The sequence below is a fragment of the Geotrypetes seraphini genome, chromosome 19 (genome assembly GCF_902459505.1).
Source record: "Geotrypetes seraphini chromosome 19, aGeoSer1.1, whole genome shotgun sequence".
Taxonomy (NCBI): Eukaryota; Metazoa; Chordata; class Amphibia; order Gymnophiona; family Dermophiidae; genus Geotrypetes; species Geotrypetes seraphini.
The window spans coordinates 15,965,822-15,982,613 of record NC_047102.1 but is presented as its reverse complement, the minus strand read 5'-3'; the positions used below and the strand labels follow the sequence as shown (position 1 = coordinate 15,982,613).

Genomic DNA, 16,792 nt, shown 5'->3' with positions numbered 1-16,792 from the left:
TAAAAAGACCTCGTTAGATCTATTGTACTGATGGAACAGAAGAGCAACAACCAGCTGAAAATGTGGGCTCTGTTTTTTTTTTTAAAAAATTGGAAACTTGAGAAAAGGCATCCTCCATATCTACCACAATCGCTTCCTCTCCCTTTCAGATCCTCGCTGAATGTCCCATACTTTTTTGAATTCAGATAGTCTTCTCCACCACCTCCTCTGTAGTTTCATGGTGAACTGAGAAATTACCTAGAATTAAAATGTGAATGTTCAAGTCGGAACTACTCAGTTCCAGTCCTTGAGGTCCACAGGCAGGCAGGCCAGGTTTTCAGGAGATCCACAATGAATATGCATGAGAGAAATTTGCATGCATTGCCTTTTTAGTATGCAAATCTATTTCATGCATATTCAAGGTAGATATCCTGAAAACCTGGGCTGCCTGTGGACCGCGAGGGCTGGAATTGAGTAGCCCTGGGTTAGGTCATCCTGTTCTCTTTCCATGTTCAGAAGTCTTTATTCTAATGCAGTTTTTTTTTTTTTTTGCAGTTATATAAAAAAAAAATTGTCATGACTTTTCTATTAGAAAAGATTGAAAATAAAAACATGACCTTGTGCTTTATGTGCTCTGCATATATTTACAGAATATTAGTTTAGCGCATGTTTCATGCCAAGCTTTATGTGAGCACTTATGCCTGCAAAAGGCTGGTATAAATGCTGGCGCCCAACCAAGGATAGGAGTGCAAATGCAGGTATTCTGGAGTGGAGGAGTGGCCTAGTGGTTAGAGCAGCTGCCTCAGCACCCTGAGGTTATAAGTTCGATTCCCACTGCAGCTCCTTGTGGCTCTGGGTAAGTCACTTCACACCTCATTGCCCCAGGTACAAATTAAGTACCTGTCTAAAATATGTAAACCACTTTGATTGTCACCACACAGAAAAAGCAGTGTATCAAGTCCTTTACAATCAAGCTATTGTGACATCACTGCTGAAGTTGACTCTTATTGGTGGAATGAGGCATTATGACATCACAATCTCGGCTCTGGTTACCAGAGACGGAAAGTCTTCACACTAAGGAGGGGAAGTTAGCAACGTAGGTCACCGGGAGTAGAGGAGTGGCCTAGTAGCTGCCTCGACACCCTGAGGTTGTGAGTTGGACTCCCACGGCAGCTCCTTGTGACTCTGGAGAAGTCACTTAACACTTCTTTGTCCCAGGTACAAATTAAGTACGGCTTTGATTGTGCAAACCACACAGAAAATGCAGTATACATGTCCCATCCCCTTGACCTTTTTTACGTCGCCCCTACATTCTGAGAACACACCTGACCTGCCTTTGCCCCTCCCTTAGAAACATAGAATATGACGGCAGAAAAGGGCCTACGGCCCAACAAGTCTGCCCACTCAAATAACCCTCCCCTCTAAGTTCTTCTTTGAAGTGAACCCACGTGTTGATCCCGTTTGTTCTTAAAGTCAGTCACATTACTGGCCTCAACTACCTGAAGTGGAAGATCTTTCCAGCGGTAAACCATCCTTCCTAGTGTCACCATGAAATCTCCCGCCCCTGATTTTTAGCGGATGCCCTCTTGTCGCCGTAGGTCCTGTAAGGAAAAAGATGTCTTCTTCCACCTCAATACGGCCAGTAACGTATTTGAACATCTCTATCATGTCACCTCTCTCTCTGCGTTCCTCGAGAGAGTAAAGCTGCAACTTATCTAGACGTTCTTCATATGGGATATCCTTGAGCCCTGAGACCATCTTGGTGGCCAATCATTGAACCCTTGGCCACACCCCCTTTGGAGTTGCATGCTATGACATTTAGATAGGGCAGATCTGTGCGTAATTCCTAATTTCTGCCAAGTAAGTGCTGCTTAATGCCAGTAATTGATTGTTAGCACCTATTTGGCCAGTTAATTTGCATTCGGATCTGAGATTCACACTCTGGGTGACTTTTTCTCAGTTCCCCCCCTAGCAGCTGAATAGAATTGACTGTCTGTAGCATGAGCCGGAATTCTTACACTCTTCTCCGGCACTATCCAGATAGTGTTCCTGAGAATTCACAGAGAGAGGGCACTTATCTAAATAATGGTTGCTGATACCGACATAAGTGCTTTCGAATATCAGGTTTATTTATATATTGACGTCTCAGGTCATTTATTTAAACTTTTTCTTTTTTTTTTTTTTTACAACTGGGCTTAAAGAAATACAACTATTGTCTGGCCTACAAGGTCTATTTATTGTCATTGCTATGGAAGTAGTAATAATAATTAACAAAAAAGGATTATAAATCTGTGCAGCACCCACTTTTGTGTTTGGGTTGGCAAAACATTTCATTTTGTGATGTTTATATAATCTGATTAGCAGTTTATGTCACCGCCTTTGGTGTTCAGCCAAATGGGATGATGTGAGCGTGTTTATTTTTTCTTTTCCAGTTTCACAAATGGTGATATGTAATACATAAGTCTAGGTCAGTCTTTTTGTAATTCCTCCTCCCCTTTTTTTTGTTGGAGAACTGTTGTCGGACATTGAGTCCTACAAAGTGCTACGTTCCAAAATTTGAGATGCTTTCCAGTTTGCCATTTTGATGGTGTTTGACGCAAATTAGGTGGTGAGAGGCAAGAGAAGGGATCTTTGGAATATATCTAGCTATCGTATGGGATACTTAGGAGGCATGGAAAAGTTGGGGGCATGTATGTATTCTCCTGGAAATAAGACCCTAAAGACTGTCCTTCCTTTCAGCTAGAGTTACTGAAATGCGATGCCTCTGTTAATATCAGCTGTGTAATCCTCAAAGCTATCTACTGGAACTAGTAACAAATCAGATCATATGATCTGCAATGAAGACATTGGGCTAGATTCACTAACCTGCCGATCGTGCCCGATCCGTGGCTGATCCGCAGCAGGTCAACTGATCCACAACAAGTCAGTATTTAAATGGGGGGCGATTGGAGGAACATCCCCCTCTGACCACACGGATCGCTAGTGAGCGATCCTGAAGCATGCATAGACCATCTTTGCCTGTAGATGGTCTGTGCATTGGTTACAAAAGTAGCAATTTTTTAAAAACTTAACTTTTGAGCCCGTGGTTTTAACCCGCTTTAAACCAGCAGGGCAGAGAGCAAGAGAGTTGGGGCAGAGAGCAGGGCGGCAGACGGCAGGGCAGTTGGAAAGGACTTGAGCCACTGGTCCTCAGCAGTTGCTTATTTTTGGATCAGTCAGCCCATTCGGTGTCCCTCGTTTTTTTTTTTTTGTGACTGGCGGTGCCTGCCTACATTTGAATGTCGTTCCCCCTCTTTGGTATGCGCGGATCGAAGGATGATCGGGACAGAGGTTAGTGAATCGGGTCGGAGGAAAATCGGGACGCTAAGTGGTCGTAACTTGATCGGTGGGCTTAGTGAATCTAGCCCAAAGTCTTAAAAAAAAAAAAGCCAAATCCTAATCTAATCTAATCTATTTATGTGTCACTCATACCTGCATAGGCGATTTACAGAGAGAAGGAGGTGAGAGGGGGGAGAGTGGAGTTATGGATAGGGGAAGAGGGAAGACTTGAAGAAAGGTGGCTGGATTGTGGGAGAAGAGGTTGAAGATGCATGTGGGAGAAAAGGGAAGACTTGAAGAAAGGTGACAGAATAGAAGGAGGAGAGATTGAAAGATTCATGTAGGCTGTAAATCCTAGCGTTTAGTACAGTGTTTTCAAGGTAGTTCTGGAGTACCGCCTTGCCAATTATGTTTTCAAAATATCTACAATGAGAATGCATGAAAAAGATTTGCATATAATGGAGGCAGTATATGCAGATTAATCTCGTGTACATTCATTGTGAATATCCTGAAAACCTGACTGACTTTAGTAAACAGGGATCTAAAATTATAAATGTGTTGATCTGATGAAAGTACATGTGCTGTACCCTGGTCCTACCATTACGTTCTATCGTTTTGCTTTCCAACATATGATACCGTAGGTACACATAAGGGAGTGGTGCGGTTCTGCGTTAGAGAAGTTGATTTGGGGCAGCTGAAGGCAAAGTGGTTGCCACAATTAGATGGCATTTCACAGCTGGTGGTTGGAGATGCTGTTGATCATTGATATACCTCTCTGTCATCAGCTTTAGGTGAAGTTGCTCCGTTGAAGGTTAGAGGAAGTCATCGTACTTGGGTCGCACCTTGATTTTCTGATGCTATGCAGATAGCTAAGCAAGAATTGCGGAAGGCAGAATGTCAGTTGCGTAAGAAACCAGATGGTTTGAAGCCGGGATTGTTTCAGGAGCGTTTGAAGGTCCTCAACGTTAGATGCTAAGGAGTGTTTTTATCGTAAAATAGTGCTTGCATCAAGCTCATCCTGTGAATTATTTAAGATCGTGAAGAAGCTCACAGCTGCTCCGGTGCAGAATATTGATTGTGCTTTTTCATGCCATCAGTTTCTACAGTTTGATACTTATAAGATGCATTCAATATCGGATGAATTTAGCGCTGCACCTTTGCCAGTCATAGACTCTGCACAGGAGCGGTTGTGGGTGGAGTTTGATTCTGTGTCCAGAGAGGAGGTGAAGCATATTATTCACTGCCTAAATAAAGCGACAGTTCCTTGGATTCATGTCCATTAGAGGTTTTGGTTTCTATGGTTGATATGTGGAACAGTCTCCCAGTAGAGGTGGTGGAGACGGAAACTGTATCTGATTTCAAGAAAGCCTGGGATAGTCACGTGGGATCTCTTAGAGAGAGGAAGAGATAATGAATGCGGATGGACAGATTGGATGAGCCATTTAGCCTTTATCTGCCATCATGTTTCTATGTTTCTATCAATCTTACAGATTGTAACAAAATCATTAGAAGTTGGATGTGTTCCTCATAATCTGAAGAAGGCTGTAGTTCACCTGTTACAGAACTGTAAGACTGGCACAAAATTAGATCATTTTCACCCAATTTCATCATTAAATTTTTGGCTAAATTTATTAGAGAAGGTGCTTTTACAATAGTTGAATGATTTTCTGGAACGTCATCAGATGTTGGATAGCTCTCAAATTGGTTTTTGGCCTATGCATTCAACAGAATTATTGCTTCTGTCTGTGGTTGGATATGGATCATGGAGTTTCTTATTTCATGGTGATGTTGGATATTTCGGCAGCTTTTGACACCATCAATTATGGCATTCTGTTGGCTAAATTGCATGCGCTGGGCATTGGAAGGGGGGTGATAGACTGGTTTCGCTCTTTTCTCGAGAATAGATTGTTTTGTGTAGAATTTTAACAGATAAAGTCTGGTTGGTCATCACTGCGGATCAGCTTTATCTGCGATGTTATTCAATATACAGTATATCTGTTACCACTATGTAAAATGCTACGGTATTTGGGTTTAAACTTTTATCTCTACGCCGACAATATACAGTTTTTGATCCCAATTCATCACTCCATGTCTGAGGCCTTGAGCATGCTCCATAAGTCTTTCCAGGTTATTCAAGAGTAGATGTGTACAAATCAGTTGACGTTGACAGAGATCCTATGTATTGGTCGACCGAATCAATTACAAGCTTTCCTTACTAAGGTTGTTCTGGATTATGTGTCTCTGCCAGTATTGCAGCAGTGTAGATATCTGGGTGTCATCTTGGATTCTGCATTATTATTTAAGGCACAAGTAAAATCGGTTGTGTCAAGTGCATTTAATCAGCTCCGAGTGTTGATCAGACTAAGATGATCTGTCTGAGGACAATTTTAGAACAACTGCTGTAATGATGATGAATCCCATCTTTGATTATTGCAATCTTTTCCACATTGTGTTCTCAAAGCCATGCAACGTGCCCAGAATGCCTCTGTACGCATTATTGTGCACGTGTCACAGTTTGAGCAAATTACGCTTATCTTAAAAGATAAGGTTGTCCATCAGTGCCCACATCAAATTTAAGTCTCTTTGTTTAATATTTGAATTACCGCGTGATGCCAGTCTTGTGGCGGTGTGTTCAATGCTGCACTTTTATCAGCCGTCATGGAGCTTACGCTCGAAGGACATATTATGTCTGGATGTGGCCTCTTTGACTGTAGTGAAACGCTCGAGGTATCGTAAATCGATGTTTTCTGTGCAGGGGGCCTACCTGTTGGAATAAGCTACCAGTAGATCTTAGACAAGCCGCCTCTGTATTACAGTTCAGGAAGGGGCTTAAAACTGTCCTGTTTTCGCACATTTTTATAAACTGAAGCAGCGAGTCACATGCCAATAGTCATTTCTCAGCAGAGTAGGAGCAGGAGGAAAAATGTATTGTTTTAGGGTTAGTTTTATCTTGGGTTTTATTTCATTTATTTTAAAGTGATAAGGGGTATGGAAAACCTCTCATATACTGACAGACTGAAAAAGCTGGGGCTGTTCTCCCTGGAAAAGCGGAGACTTAGAGGAGACATAATAGAAACCTTCAAGATCCTGAAGGGTATAGAAAAGGTAGACAGGGACAGATTTTTCAGATTATGGGGAACCACAAGTACAAGGGGACACTCGGAGAAATTAAAAGGGGACAGATTTAGAACAAATGCCAGAAAGTTCTTTTTCACCCAGAGGGTGGTGGATACATGGAACGCGCTTCCGGAGGCTGTGATAGGCCGGAGCACGTTACAAGGCTTCAAAGAAGGTTTGGATAGGTTCCTAGAGGATAAAGGAATTGAGGGGTACAGATAGGAGTAGCGGTAGGTTATAGGGATAGGCTGGGACCATTGCTCAGGCAATGGGCCTGATGGGCCACCGCGGGAGCGGACCGCTGGGCAAGATGGACCTCTGGTCTGCCTCAGCGGAGGCAACTTCTTATGTTCTTATGTTCTTAAAGTGTCTTTGGTAGTTGTAAGGTTATAACTTGTTATCTGTGTGTCTTTAATAATTTTGGATTTTATTTTATTTTTTGAATCTGCATAGAATTTCAGGATATGCTGAATATAAATTTTTAAAATAAATAACAATTGTTACATATATAATTATTCTTAACCATATTTGGTTTATTAATATCTCAGTAAGGTTGTGAATGTTTTTTTATGATATGGTGATCTTCAGCCCAAAGCTAGGATGATTAGCATATATATAAACAGTAGAAGATATACCTTCTGTTGACTAATTAAGCTATCTTTTTAGACTATCTTCTTGTGCGTAGCTATGTGGTTATGGAATGTCTGTGACACATTAGTGTTTGATTCATTCTTGGATATCTGACATCATTCCAGTATGAAGAAAGTGTGTTCTGGATTACTTCCTGCCAATTTCAGTGAATCAGACAGGATAAGCACTCACATATGGTTTTATTAAAACAGCGGTTCCATTCTAAAAAAAAAAAAAAAAAAAAGCATCTATCTGATAGCTTAGTGGCTCCAAGATAGCAGACCATTTTCTCGCATGTAATATTTTTTTATATGAGGAAGGACATTATTATTCTACTTATTATTTCTATAGCACTGAAAGGCGTACGAAGCGCTGTACGTTTTAACATAAAATAGACAGTCCCTGTCAGAAGAGCTTACAGTCTAATTTAGACAGGACATTTCAGGGTTGGGGAGATTATGGTAGAGGAAGTGATACTGGGTCTAGGAGTGGGAGTTAAGAGTTGAAAACCGGTTCAAAAAAGCGGGCTTTTAGCTCGGATTTGAATACTGCTAGGGATAGAGCACGACGTATCGATTCAGGCAGCCTGTTCCAGGCATACGGTGCGGCAAGAAAGAAGGGACGGAGTCTGGAGTTGGCAGTGGAAGAGAAGGGTACAGATAAGAGGGGCTTGCCCGATGAACGGAGATTAAACCCTGACTTGGCTCTTTCTGACAGGTCTTGGGGTTTACTTGAGATCAGTAGTATTTGGTTCAGGTTCAAACCATTTTCAGATTCCCTGACTTTCACCAGTTTTATAGGTTCTCACAAAATTTGGTAAACTGTGGAGACATCATGGTGAAAGGCTCTTAGAACCTTACACCCAATACACTACATCAGTGCAATGACAAAGGTAAGCTGGAGCAGATTTGCTCCCCTCCTCTACTTCTGTTTCCACTCCTACAAGTTATGGACGGCGTATGCCACCTTATCAACAATATGTGGATGGGATACAGAAACATCAGCTCTCTGTGTTGAAAAATATTCTGTTTCAGTAGACATGAAAAAAAATGCAGTCCCCAGGACTTAGCCACCATTGGCTCCCAATAACATCCCGAATAATTTTCAAATCATCATGTATCCTACACCAGAATCTATACGGAAACTCAGCAGCTCCTCTCATCCAATTATTCTCTACTGTTTGGTCAACATCAAAAAGAATCCTTAACAGAATCCAACTGAACCTGCCATCCATAAAATACCTTCACTACAAGCAAATTTTCCACTCTATGTTAACTTATTTGGGTATAAAAACCTGGAATGACCTACCTGAAGCTATCAGAAAGAGAGAAACTACATCACATTCAGAAAAAACCTGAAGACTCACCTCTTTGACAATTAACTGTCTTAGCTTTTGTATAGCACCCCCTACTTCTGGGTCCCTTCTCTTGCTTCTTCATGGCCCCTTCCCCTACAACTTTCCCTTCCTCTTTGATCTGTCGCCTTGAGCCTGTCTAGGTATGTGCGACTCACAAATGGAAGATTAGATTAGATGACAGTAGCAAGAGTAGTTGATGGCAGAAAGGACTAATTGGCCAATCTAGTCTGCCCAGTTGTTCCTGGCTATACTGCTCTGCAGAAGGATACACCCCACTGGCAGCTGTACTAGCTGCAGTACTTCCAGAAAATTCTTCCTAACCCAAATCAGTTTCTTGTCTTCAAAAAATGGCAGTGGACTGACAGTGGTAGCAAAACATGCATGTTCTGATCCCGAAACCGGTCTAGGACTTAGCCTACCACTCCACAGGACTGTTTAAAACGTAACGAGATGGCCTCTGGTTTTTCTTTCCAAGAAGTAGACCTGGCAACGCTGTGCTGATTCTTCTGAAGCTCATACATCGACATTTCTGAACCTGCAGTTGGACTGCCGTAGTCTTCATTGTTGGGCCACAACTTCGTGCGTTTCGTCATGGGAGATGAGGAGGACGTGTCTGTGATGGTACCTCAGAGGTGTGTGATTGAATTTTGTGTTAAACTTGGAAAGAGCAGTAATGAAACTCTTGAAATGTTAAGGCAAGGATATGGTGGTGAACCAATTAGCCGTGTCTCACAGACATGTCTTCCTCATCTGCCTTGACGAAATGTACAAAGTTCTTCCTCTCCCTGTGACCCAACAATGAAGACTACAGCGGTTCAACTGCAGGGCCAGAACATCTATGAGCTTCAGAAGAACCAGCACAGTGTTGCCACATCTGCTTCTTGAACGAAAAACGGAGGCAGTCTCGATACTTTTCAATCATCCCTCATATTTTCAACAACAAAAAAAGACAGTCTGTTACATCTGTTGCATAAAGCAACCTACATGGTCCAACATTTCCATCTGGAATACAGTACTGTATACCTAAATAGTATAGTTTTAGAAGGAAAGAGTATCCTAAAAAGACACCACAGGTGCACAATGTTATTTATTGTTGAAATTATCAAGATAAATACTGAAGTTTTAGTGACTATAGCTCATATTGCTTTGGCTAAAACTTATTTTCCGTTTGATCAGTCTTTTTATATGCAGGTCAAGGATGTTGCAATTGGAGCCACTATGGTTCCCACTATTGCCTGTCTATATGTAAGTGCATTTGAAGGTAATGTTTTGTATCCCTCAGTGTTCTTTGAATCCATTTTTCTACGGAAATGATATATCGATGATATTTTCATGATGTGGTCTGCATCTTATGAATCTCTAATGGAATTTTCTCAACGGCTGAATGGCTGCGATGAAAATTTACAATTTACTTTCACGAAAAACTCGCACACAATATCTTTTTGCGGATATCACTATAACCTTACAAACATCTAGGTTCATTGCTACTATTTTTCAAAAGCCCACAGATAGAAACAATTTGCTGCAATATGATTCGTTTCATCCAAGACATCTTAAAGACAACCTTCCAGTCGGGCAATTTGTAAGATTGCATAGATTGTATACTATCAGGGATGAATTTAAAGAGCGTGCTTTACCAATGTGGGAGAGATCTGAGGAATGTGGATATCCCAGACCAATCATCAAAAAGGCATATAAACGTACTTTAGGTCAACAGAGATCTTTGTTACTAACATCTTCAGTTCCAGTAGAAGACTCTTCAATGGTTAAGCAAAGAGATACTTGATAGTGGGACAAATCCACATTCACGGTCTCAACGGTAAAGTGTTTTGAGCACCTGATAAACACTGGTTGAACATTTAGAAGACAAGTAGTTACAAGTGTCTCTTTTTTTTCTGGTGTTCATTATAACTTATCCGAGTCCTTGACAACATACCCGAGCAAGGAAAAGAAGCTGTTTCTCTTGCACACGACACAGTATTGTGGAGTATATCTTTGATGAAGAAATAAAACAGAGAACTCTGAGTAGTTTTTAAACCACGGCAATAATAACAGTTAAGTGACTTCTGCAAATCTTTATATGTTAATAAAATTATTGATTGAGTGGACAATTGATTTCAGCTCCTCTTTATTTATCCAATAGTTTCCTTGTAGCAGCTTATATGCCTTCTTCGTTTTCCCATCTGTGCAGAGTTGTAAAAGCAAGACATTTCTCGATCATACACTTTCATACCAAGCAGCCATTCATGACAAAGAATTTAAATTGTTATTGCTTACATCTTGCTCCTATGAACATTTTAGAAATCAGTTGAAAACCTCTCTTCAAAACACCTGACTGAATAGATATTATTGTGTCTTTTGTAACTTTTTCATTTGTAAACTGCATTGAACTTATGGTTATGCGGCCTAGAAATCTGGTGGTATGTTATGTTTCAGCTTTGACGATTATTCAAAAGACGTCTCCTTGATTTAAACAGATCGTTTAAAAACTATTACAAAAATGATATGAGATTTGTGATATATTTTAAAATTACTCAAGGAGAAAACATGATGTCGCGGCAGACCTGTTTATAGATTTTCACTCAAGGGCATGACTTACGAGGTTCTACTCGGTTATTTCACCTTGCAGCAAGTTCCCTCTACTTAATTTCTCTTTGAGAATCAATTAAAATTTTTGGAACTTACATTTTTTTAACCAGATATACATAATACAAGGAGATTTCTACAAATTAGGTTTTTTTGTTTGTTGTATTGGGTATACCTCTTTTTATTTTATTTTTTTTGTGTGCATTTTTTGCTAATCTATAATTCTCTGTCAGGAATCTGAAATTTTAATAAATATATAATGACTGGTAAACCCACCATCAACAAAAATAACCATCACTGAGGTCTTATATATAAAAATTAGTGATGTTTATTTTTGTTGATGTCAGGTTTACCATTTCATCATTATTATGCCTTTATAAAATAGGTTTAAATTAGATGCCTTTTTGGACATCTCACCTACATACCCTCTTATAAAATTACACCCTAAATTCACTATTTAAAAAAAAAAAAAAATTAAGACATTTCAGGAAGTATAGCTTGTATGAAAGTATCTACCTTATTGGTATTTTCCTTCTGAATCTTTTTCATAAAAATGTTTGCATATTCAAGGAATGCGGTACTATCAAGTGTATTCACCTTTGTTATACCTGTTAGATTGTTTTTGGCAGTTAGATGAAATTACCTCCCCCAAGAAGTCCAAGAATGTTCTGGAACACTACGACCTTGAAAGTGGATTCTCCTCTGCAGATGCATCTTCAGAATGGACATCTGTGAAGGTTGTCCCAGAGGAAGCCATAACAGAGCACAACCTGTTAGCTGTTCGGGTCATGGTAGCCAGTGATGGAAGCAGGTAATTTACTTATTAATATACAACATTTCCCACCACAGAGAGCTCCTAAAACTTAAAACACGTGGGACCTACAACATACAAGGATTGTGTGGTGCAATGGTTAGAGTTATAGCCTCCATACCCTGAGGTTGAGGGTTCAAAATCCCACGATGCTCCATGTGACCCTGGGCAAGTCACTTAATCCCCCCATTGCCCCAGGTACATTAGATAGATTGTGAGCCCACTGGGACAGACAGGGAAAATGCTTGAGTATCTGAATAAATTCATGTAAACAGTTCTGAGCTCCCTGGGGAGAACGGTATAGAAAATTGAACAAATAAGTAAAGCTTTCTACTAGTTAATAACGTTCCTTTCAGGTAACATTGCAAGCGCAACATGAACCTTTGCAAAAAAAAAAAATAAAAAAATCAAACTTACTCAGGTTTCCTGCTTGATTAAAAGAGGACTAACAAATCCACAGAGATCATATTACTCACTGATTACAGAATGTCATTATAAAAACAAGTAACTGAGCCAAAAGTCCTATGAGCCCAGCATCCCGTGTTGACAGTGGCCAATCGAGATCAAAAGAACCCAACAGGATCATTTCCAGAGATAAGTAGTGGTTTCCCAAGCCTGTGTGGTTAATAATGGTTTATTGACTTTTCTTCCAGGAACTCATCTAAACTCTATTAAAAATCAACTATTCTAACTACCTGGGCTCTTTTCTAGCTACAAATTCCACAGCTTAAATACGCATCAAGTGAAAAATACTATAGTTTGTTTTAAATGTGCTACCTATTTGTGTTATGGTGTGTCCTCTTGTCTTAGTGCTGTTTGAAAGGGTAAATAATCACTTCCTGTTTAGTGATCACTTCCTGTTTACTCGTTCCTCCCTACTCATGATTTTATAGACTTCTATTGTATCTCTTCTGTTGTCCCTTCTCCGAGATGAAGAATCCTAACCTATTTAGCTGGTCTTCATAGAGGAGCTATTCCATCCCCTGTATTATTTTACAGGATAAATTGCCTCAAGTTCTAAACACAAAGCTGTTCCTAATCAATATCAACCCGTCTACATTGCAAGCTATACTTAAGGTCGTAAAAATCACTTAAGAACTTTAAATCACAGTTTTAAAGCCTACTACTTTATAAAGGCATTTGAATCTTATTCCTTGTAGATTTATCCTCTACGGCAGTGTATCGTAAACTGCGTGCCACGGCCCACCAGTGCGCCTCCTGAGATTTAAAGCGTGCTGCGACACACTGGCGAGGAGGGTAGAGTCATCCGCGCCTGCTGACTCCCTATAGCACGTGCCTCTCACGACGAGAGGTATGTCCTGTAGGAAGTCAGCCGGCGTGGATGACTCTCTTCCTAGCCGGCGTCTGTCCCTGCACCTCCTGGATCCCTCCACCGAAGTGGGTTGCGGGCCTCTGTGCACATCCAGGTGCCTTCCGGCCGGGGCATTAGATTTAGGGCTCCTTTTACTAAGGTGCACTAGCGTTTGTAGCACACGCAGGATTTTAGCGCACGCTAAACCTGCGCTACACTTCTAGAACTAACACCAGCTCAGTGCCCTAACACACTTTTGTGTGCCACCGGCTGGAAAGTTTGCGAGACGCTGCTCTATGGTCAACACAAAAAATTATCTTTTCTTTTTTCTCCATCCCTTCTAGCCTTCTTTGTTTCCCTTTATGTTCTTCCCTCCCCTTGTGAACCTACTTGTGTCTTGTTTCTTTCCAAGTTTAGGTTACTGGACCCCGTTTGTTCTATTTTTACTTATTAGTTCGTTTTTATCTCTGGTTTTATTATTGTACACCGTTTTGATTTGGGAATTCTTCTTAGCAATTGCGGCATATCAACTAAAATAACGGTAACTGTTTGGACCGCTCAAGAACTTTAAATCACACACCTGTTATGGACTTCTGAGGCTAGAAGGAACCTTAGTAGCTTAAAAGCCAACATTTGTTAGCCCAATAAAATGTGGTGTTTTTTTTTTTTATCTTTATTGATTTTCAAACTTTGACAGTACAATACAATTAATTGAACATAAAATACAGCATAAAACGCACTATTAACTACACAAGTAATACATAAAACAATCATTTTCTCCCACCCTCCTCCCAATTATTAATACAATATGACAAAAGATGTGATCACAATATTATAATTAAGTAATTTTAATCCTCAAAATACATTTCCTTCCCCTACCTACCCACCCTGGATGTGTAAGGAAATCTAAGAAAATGAGAGATATATGACCTATATTGCGAGGTAACAAATGTAGTCAATGGGCTCCACACTTTTTTAAATGAACTACTAAACTCCGTACATTCTGCATTCTCTCATATTTATATGTGGTACACACATTTGCCCACCAAAATGTGTAATTTATTCTGTGTAATTTTTCTTTTAACGAGCTTTTATTTTTATTGGATTATCACAGTGCCACTCTTTTAATAATCGTAACGTTATAAAAAAAAAAAAAAGAATAGTCATATAGTGGTTGATATTTAAAGTAATTTACTACTACTTATCACTTATATAACGCTGAAAGGCGTACACGGCGCTGTACATTTTGACATTTATAAACTGTCCCTGCTCAGAAGAGCTTACAATCTAACTTGGACAGACATGAAAGACATATAGGGTTGGGGATACAGAACCCAAGATGAGAGGAGTTAGGAGTCGAAAGCACGCTCAAAGAGGTGGGCTTAGAAACTGGGCCTTGAACACTGCTAAGGATGGAGCCCGCTGTAGGGATTTGGGGCAGCTTGTTCCAAGCATATGGAGCAGCAAGGCAGAAGGGATGGAGTCTGTAGTTGGGCACAGATAGCAGGGACTTACCAGCTGAGCAGAGCCCACGGGGAGGGATCATAGGGGGAGATAAGTGAAGAGAGAGAGTGAGGGGCAGCCGAGCGAGTGCATTTGTAGGTCAGTAGGAGGAGTTTGAATTGTATTCGGAAACAGATGGGAAGCCGATGAAGTGACCCTAGGAGAGGGGCAATGTGAGCATGGCGGCTCTCCCAGAATACGAGTCGTGCAGCTGAATTCTGGACAGACTGGAGGGGAGCGAGATGGCTAAGCGGAAGGCTTGAGAGTAGTGAATTGCAGTAGTCTAAGTGCAGCAGATTAAATCGCTTCTGTGGGGCTAACCAGGCTTTTTTTTGGGCAGCACTTAACCAGATACTGTCGCTGAAAATGCCCGGATTGCACCCAACTGAAAACCAGCTATTTGGGGGGGGGGGGGGGGGGGGGGGAGGGGGTAAATACTGAATATTGCGCTTAACCAGCTGTTTTTTTTGCCAGCTCTGTAAACCCAGAAATTCAATGCTGTACCCAAACATGGCCCAGCATTGAATTTCCAAGTGTAGCACTGGTGGTAGTCGGCAAAATGCTGAGCACTGTTAACTGAATTTCGACCCCATAGTATATATACTGTGCCTCAGTATTACAATAAAATTTGACATACCTATGTAAACTGACCATCTGAAAATTTCATATTCCTAACGTGATTTTACTTTGGGACGGACGAGTAACGCATGTAGATTTTATTTTCAGATCTAAGTCCCCTCAACGGACGAGAGCTGCAAAGAGCCGTAGGTATTTGTAGGGTTACCAGAGGTCCGGATTTTCCCCGGACATGTCCTCCTTTTGAGGGCATGTCGGGGGGGAGGGGGGGGGTCTGGGCGGTTTTTCAAAACCCGGCACTTTGTCCGAAAATAAATCGCGTCGGGAGGGAGCGTCTGCACACGCGTGGATGCGGTGCGGTGATGTCACATGCACACGCACATGTGTGATGTCATCGCATCACATCTGCACGTGCCTTCCTGCCAGATGGACAGGCAGCGGGGGTGGGGCTGAGGGCGGAGCTGGGGAGTAACGGAGCGGGGATAGGTGGAAATGGGCAAGCCTGGGGGTGGGTCTATGGGGATTTGGATTTTACCGACGTAAAATCTGGTAACCCTAGGTATTTGTGAACCAAAAGTATGAACGTACTTTCTCTGTGAAACTCGGTGTAAAATCTGCAGCTGAAAAATAACTCGTGGACAGGGTTTAAAAATGCTCCCTATGTAACAGGAAATCAAATTTTCATGCAAAAATCTGCTTTAGAAACAAGTCCGGAGAAAATCCCCTGAACCTGTCGGGCAAGAATTTAACAGCTGTTGAAATAAATATTCAGTTGAGTGTAGACTGGAAACTCTTCTTTCACATAGATCGTGTGCCAATGAAAATGTTTAGTTGACAGACTGATTAATCAAATGGCTGCCCCTTGTTTAGTAGTGAATAAAAAGTTTGTACAGGTTCCAGCTGCAAACAGGAGATAATCCCTCTGCGAATAAAGGAAGTATTATTCTGCTCCCAGCTGAATATTTGTCCTCACACATCCCTGTTAATTTCAGCTGTGCAAAACTGATGCAATTGAGCTATAGGAAGAGAAGAGCTGGTAACCTATACGAAGGGATGGTATATGAGAGTTATTCCGCCATCTCTAACCTTCTCCAGCTTGCTTCTTTAGTGCAAATCTATATTCAAGCCTCTTTGGGATGCTGCTTTTGCTAATATTACCTTCTAGTGTTTAATATTTAGCGTGGGCACAAAATTGGTTGGCTGAGGCTACCATGACATTGAATTAATTTACCAGACGTTAAGCTATTTTCACCCAGGATCCCATTTTATGCATTGAGATCCTAAGAATATAAGAATAATCTTTCTGGGTCAGACCAATGGTCCATCAAGCCCAGCAGCCCATTCTCAGGGTGGCCAGTCCAGACCCCTAGTACCTAGCCAAAACCCATGGAGTAGCAACATTCCAGAACCCCAAAGAGTAGCAACATTCCATGCGGAATCCTCTTAGAATAGCAAGATTCTATATAAAATCCCAGATACTATCAACATTCCATGTTTACCGATCCATGGCAAGCAGTGGCTTCCACCATGTATTTCTCAATAACAGACTATGGATTTTTCCTCCAGGAACTTGTCCAAAACTTTCTTAAAACCAGCTACGCAC

General features: G+C 41.0%; 1 protein-coding gene across 8 annotated transcripts in view; it reads left to right on the top strand.

The window, feature by feature from the left end:
* Positions 1 to 16,792, top strand: part of MICAL2 (microtubule associated monooxygenase, calponin and LIM domain containing 2) — a 256,381-nt gene that overhangs the window by 185,292 nt on the left and 54,297 nt on the right. For all 8 annotated transcript variants that reach the window (XM_033928312.1, XM_033928309.1, XM_033928311.1 and 5 more), the window contains one exon: positions 11,603 to 11,798. In XM_033928312.1, the coding sequence (XP_033784203.1) occupies positions 11,603 to 11,798 (196 nt within the window). The remainder of the gene's footprint in view (positions 1 to 11,602; positions 11,799 to 16,792) is intronic.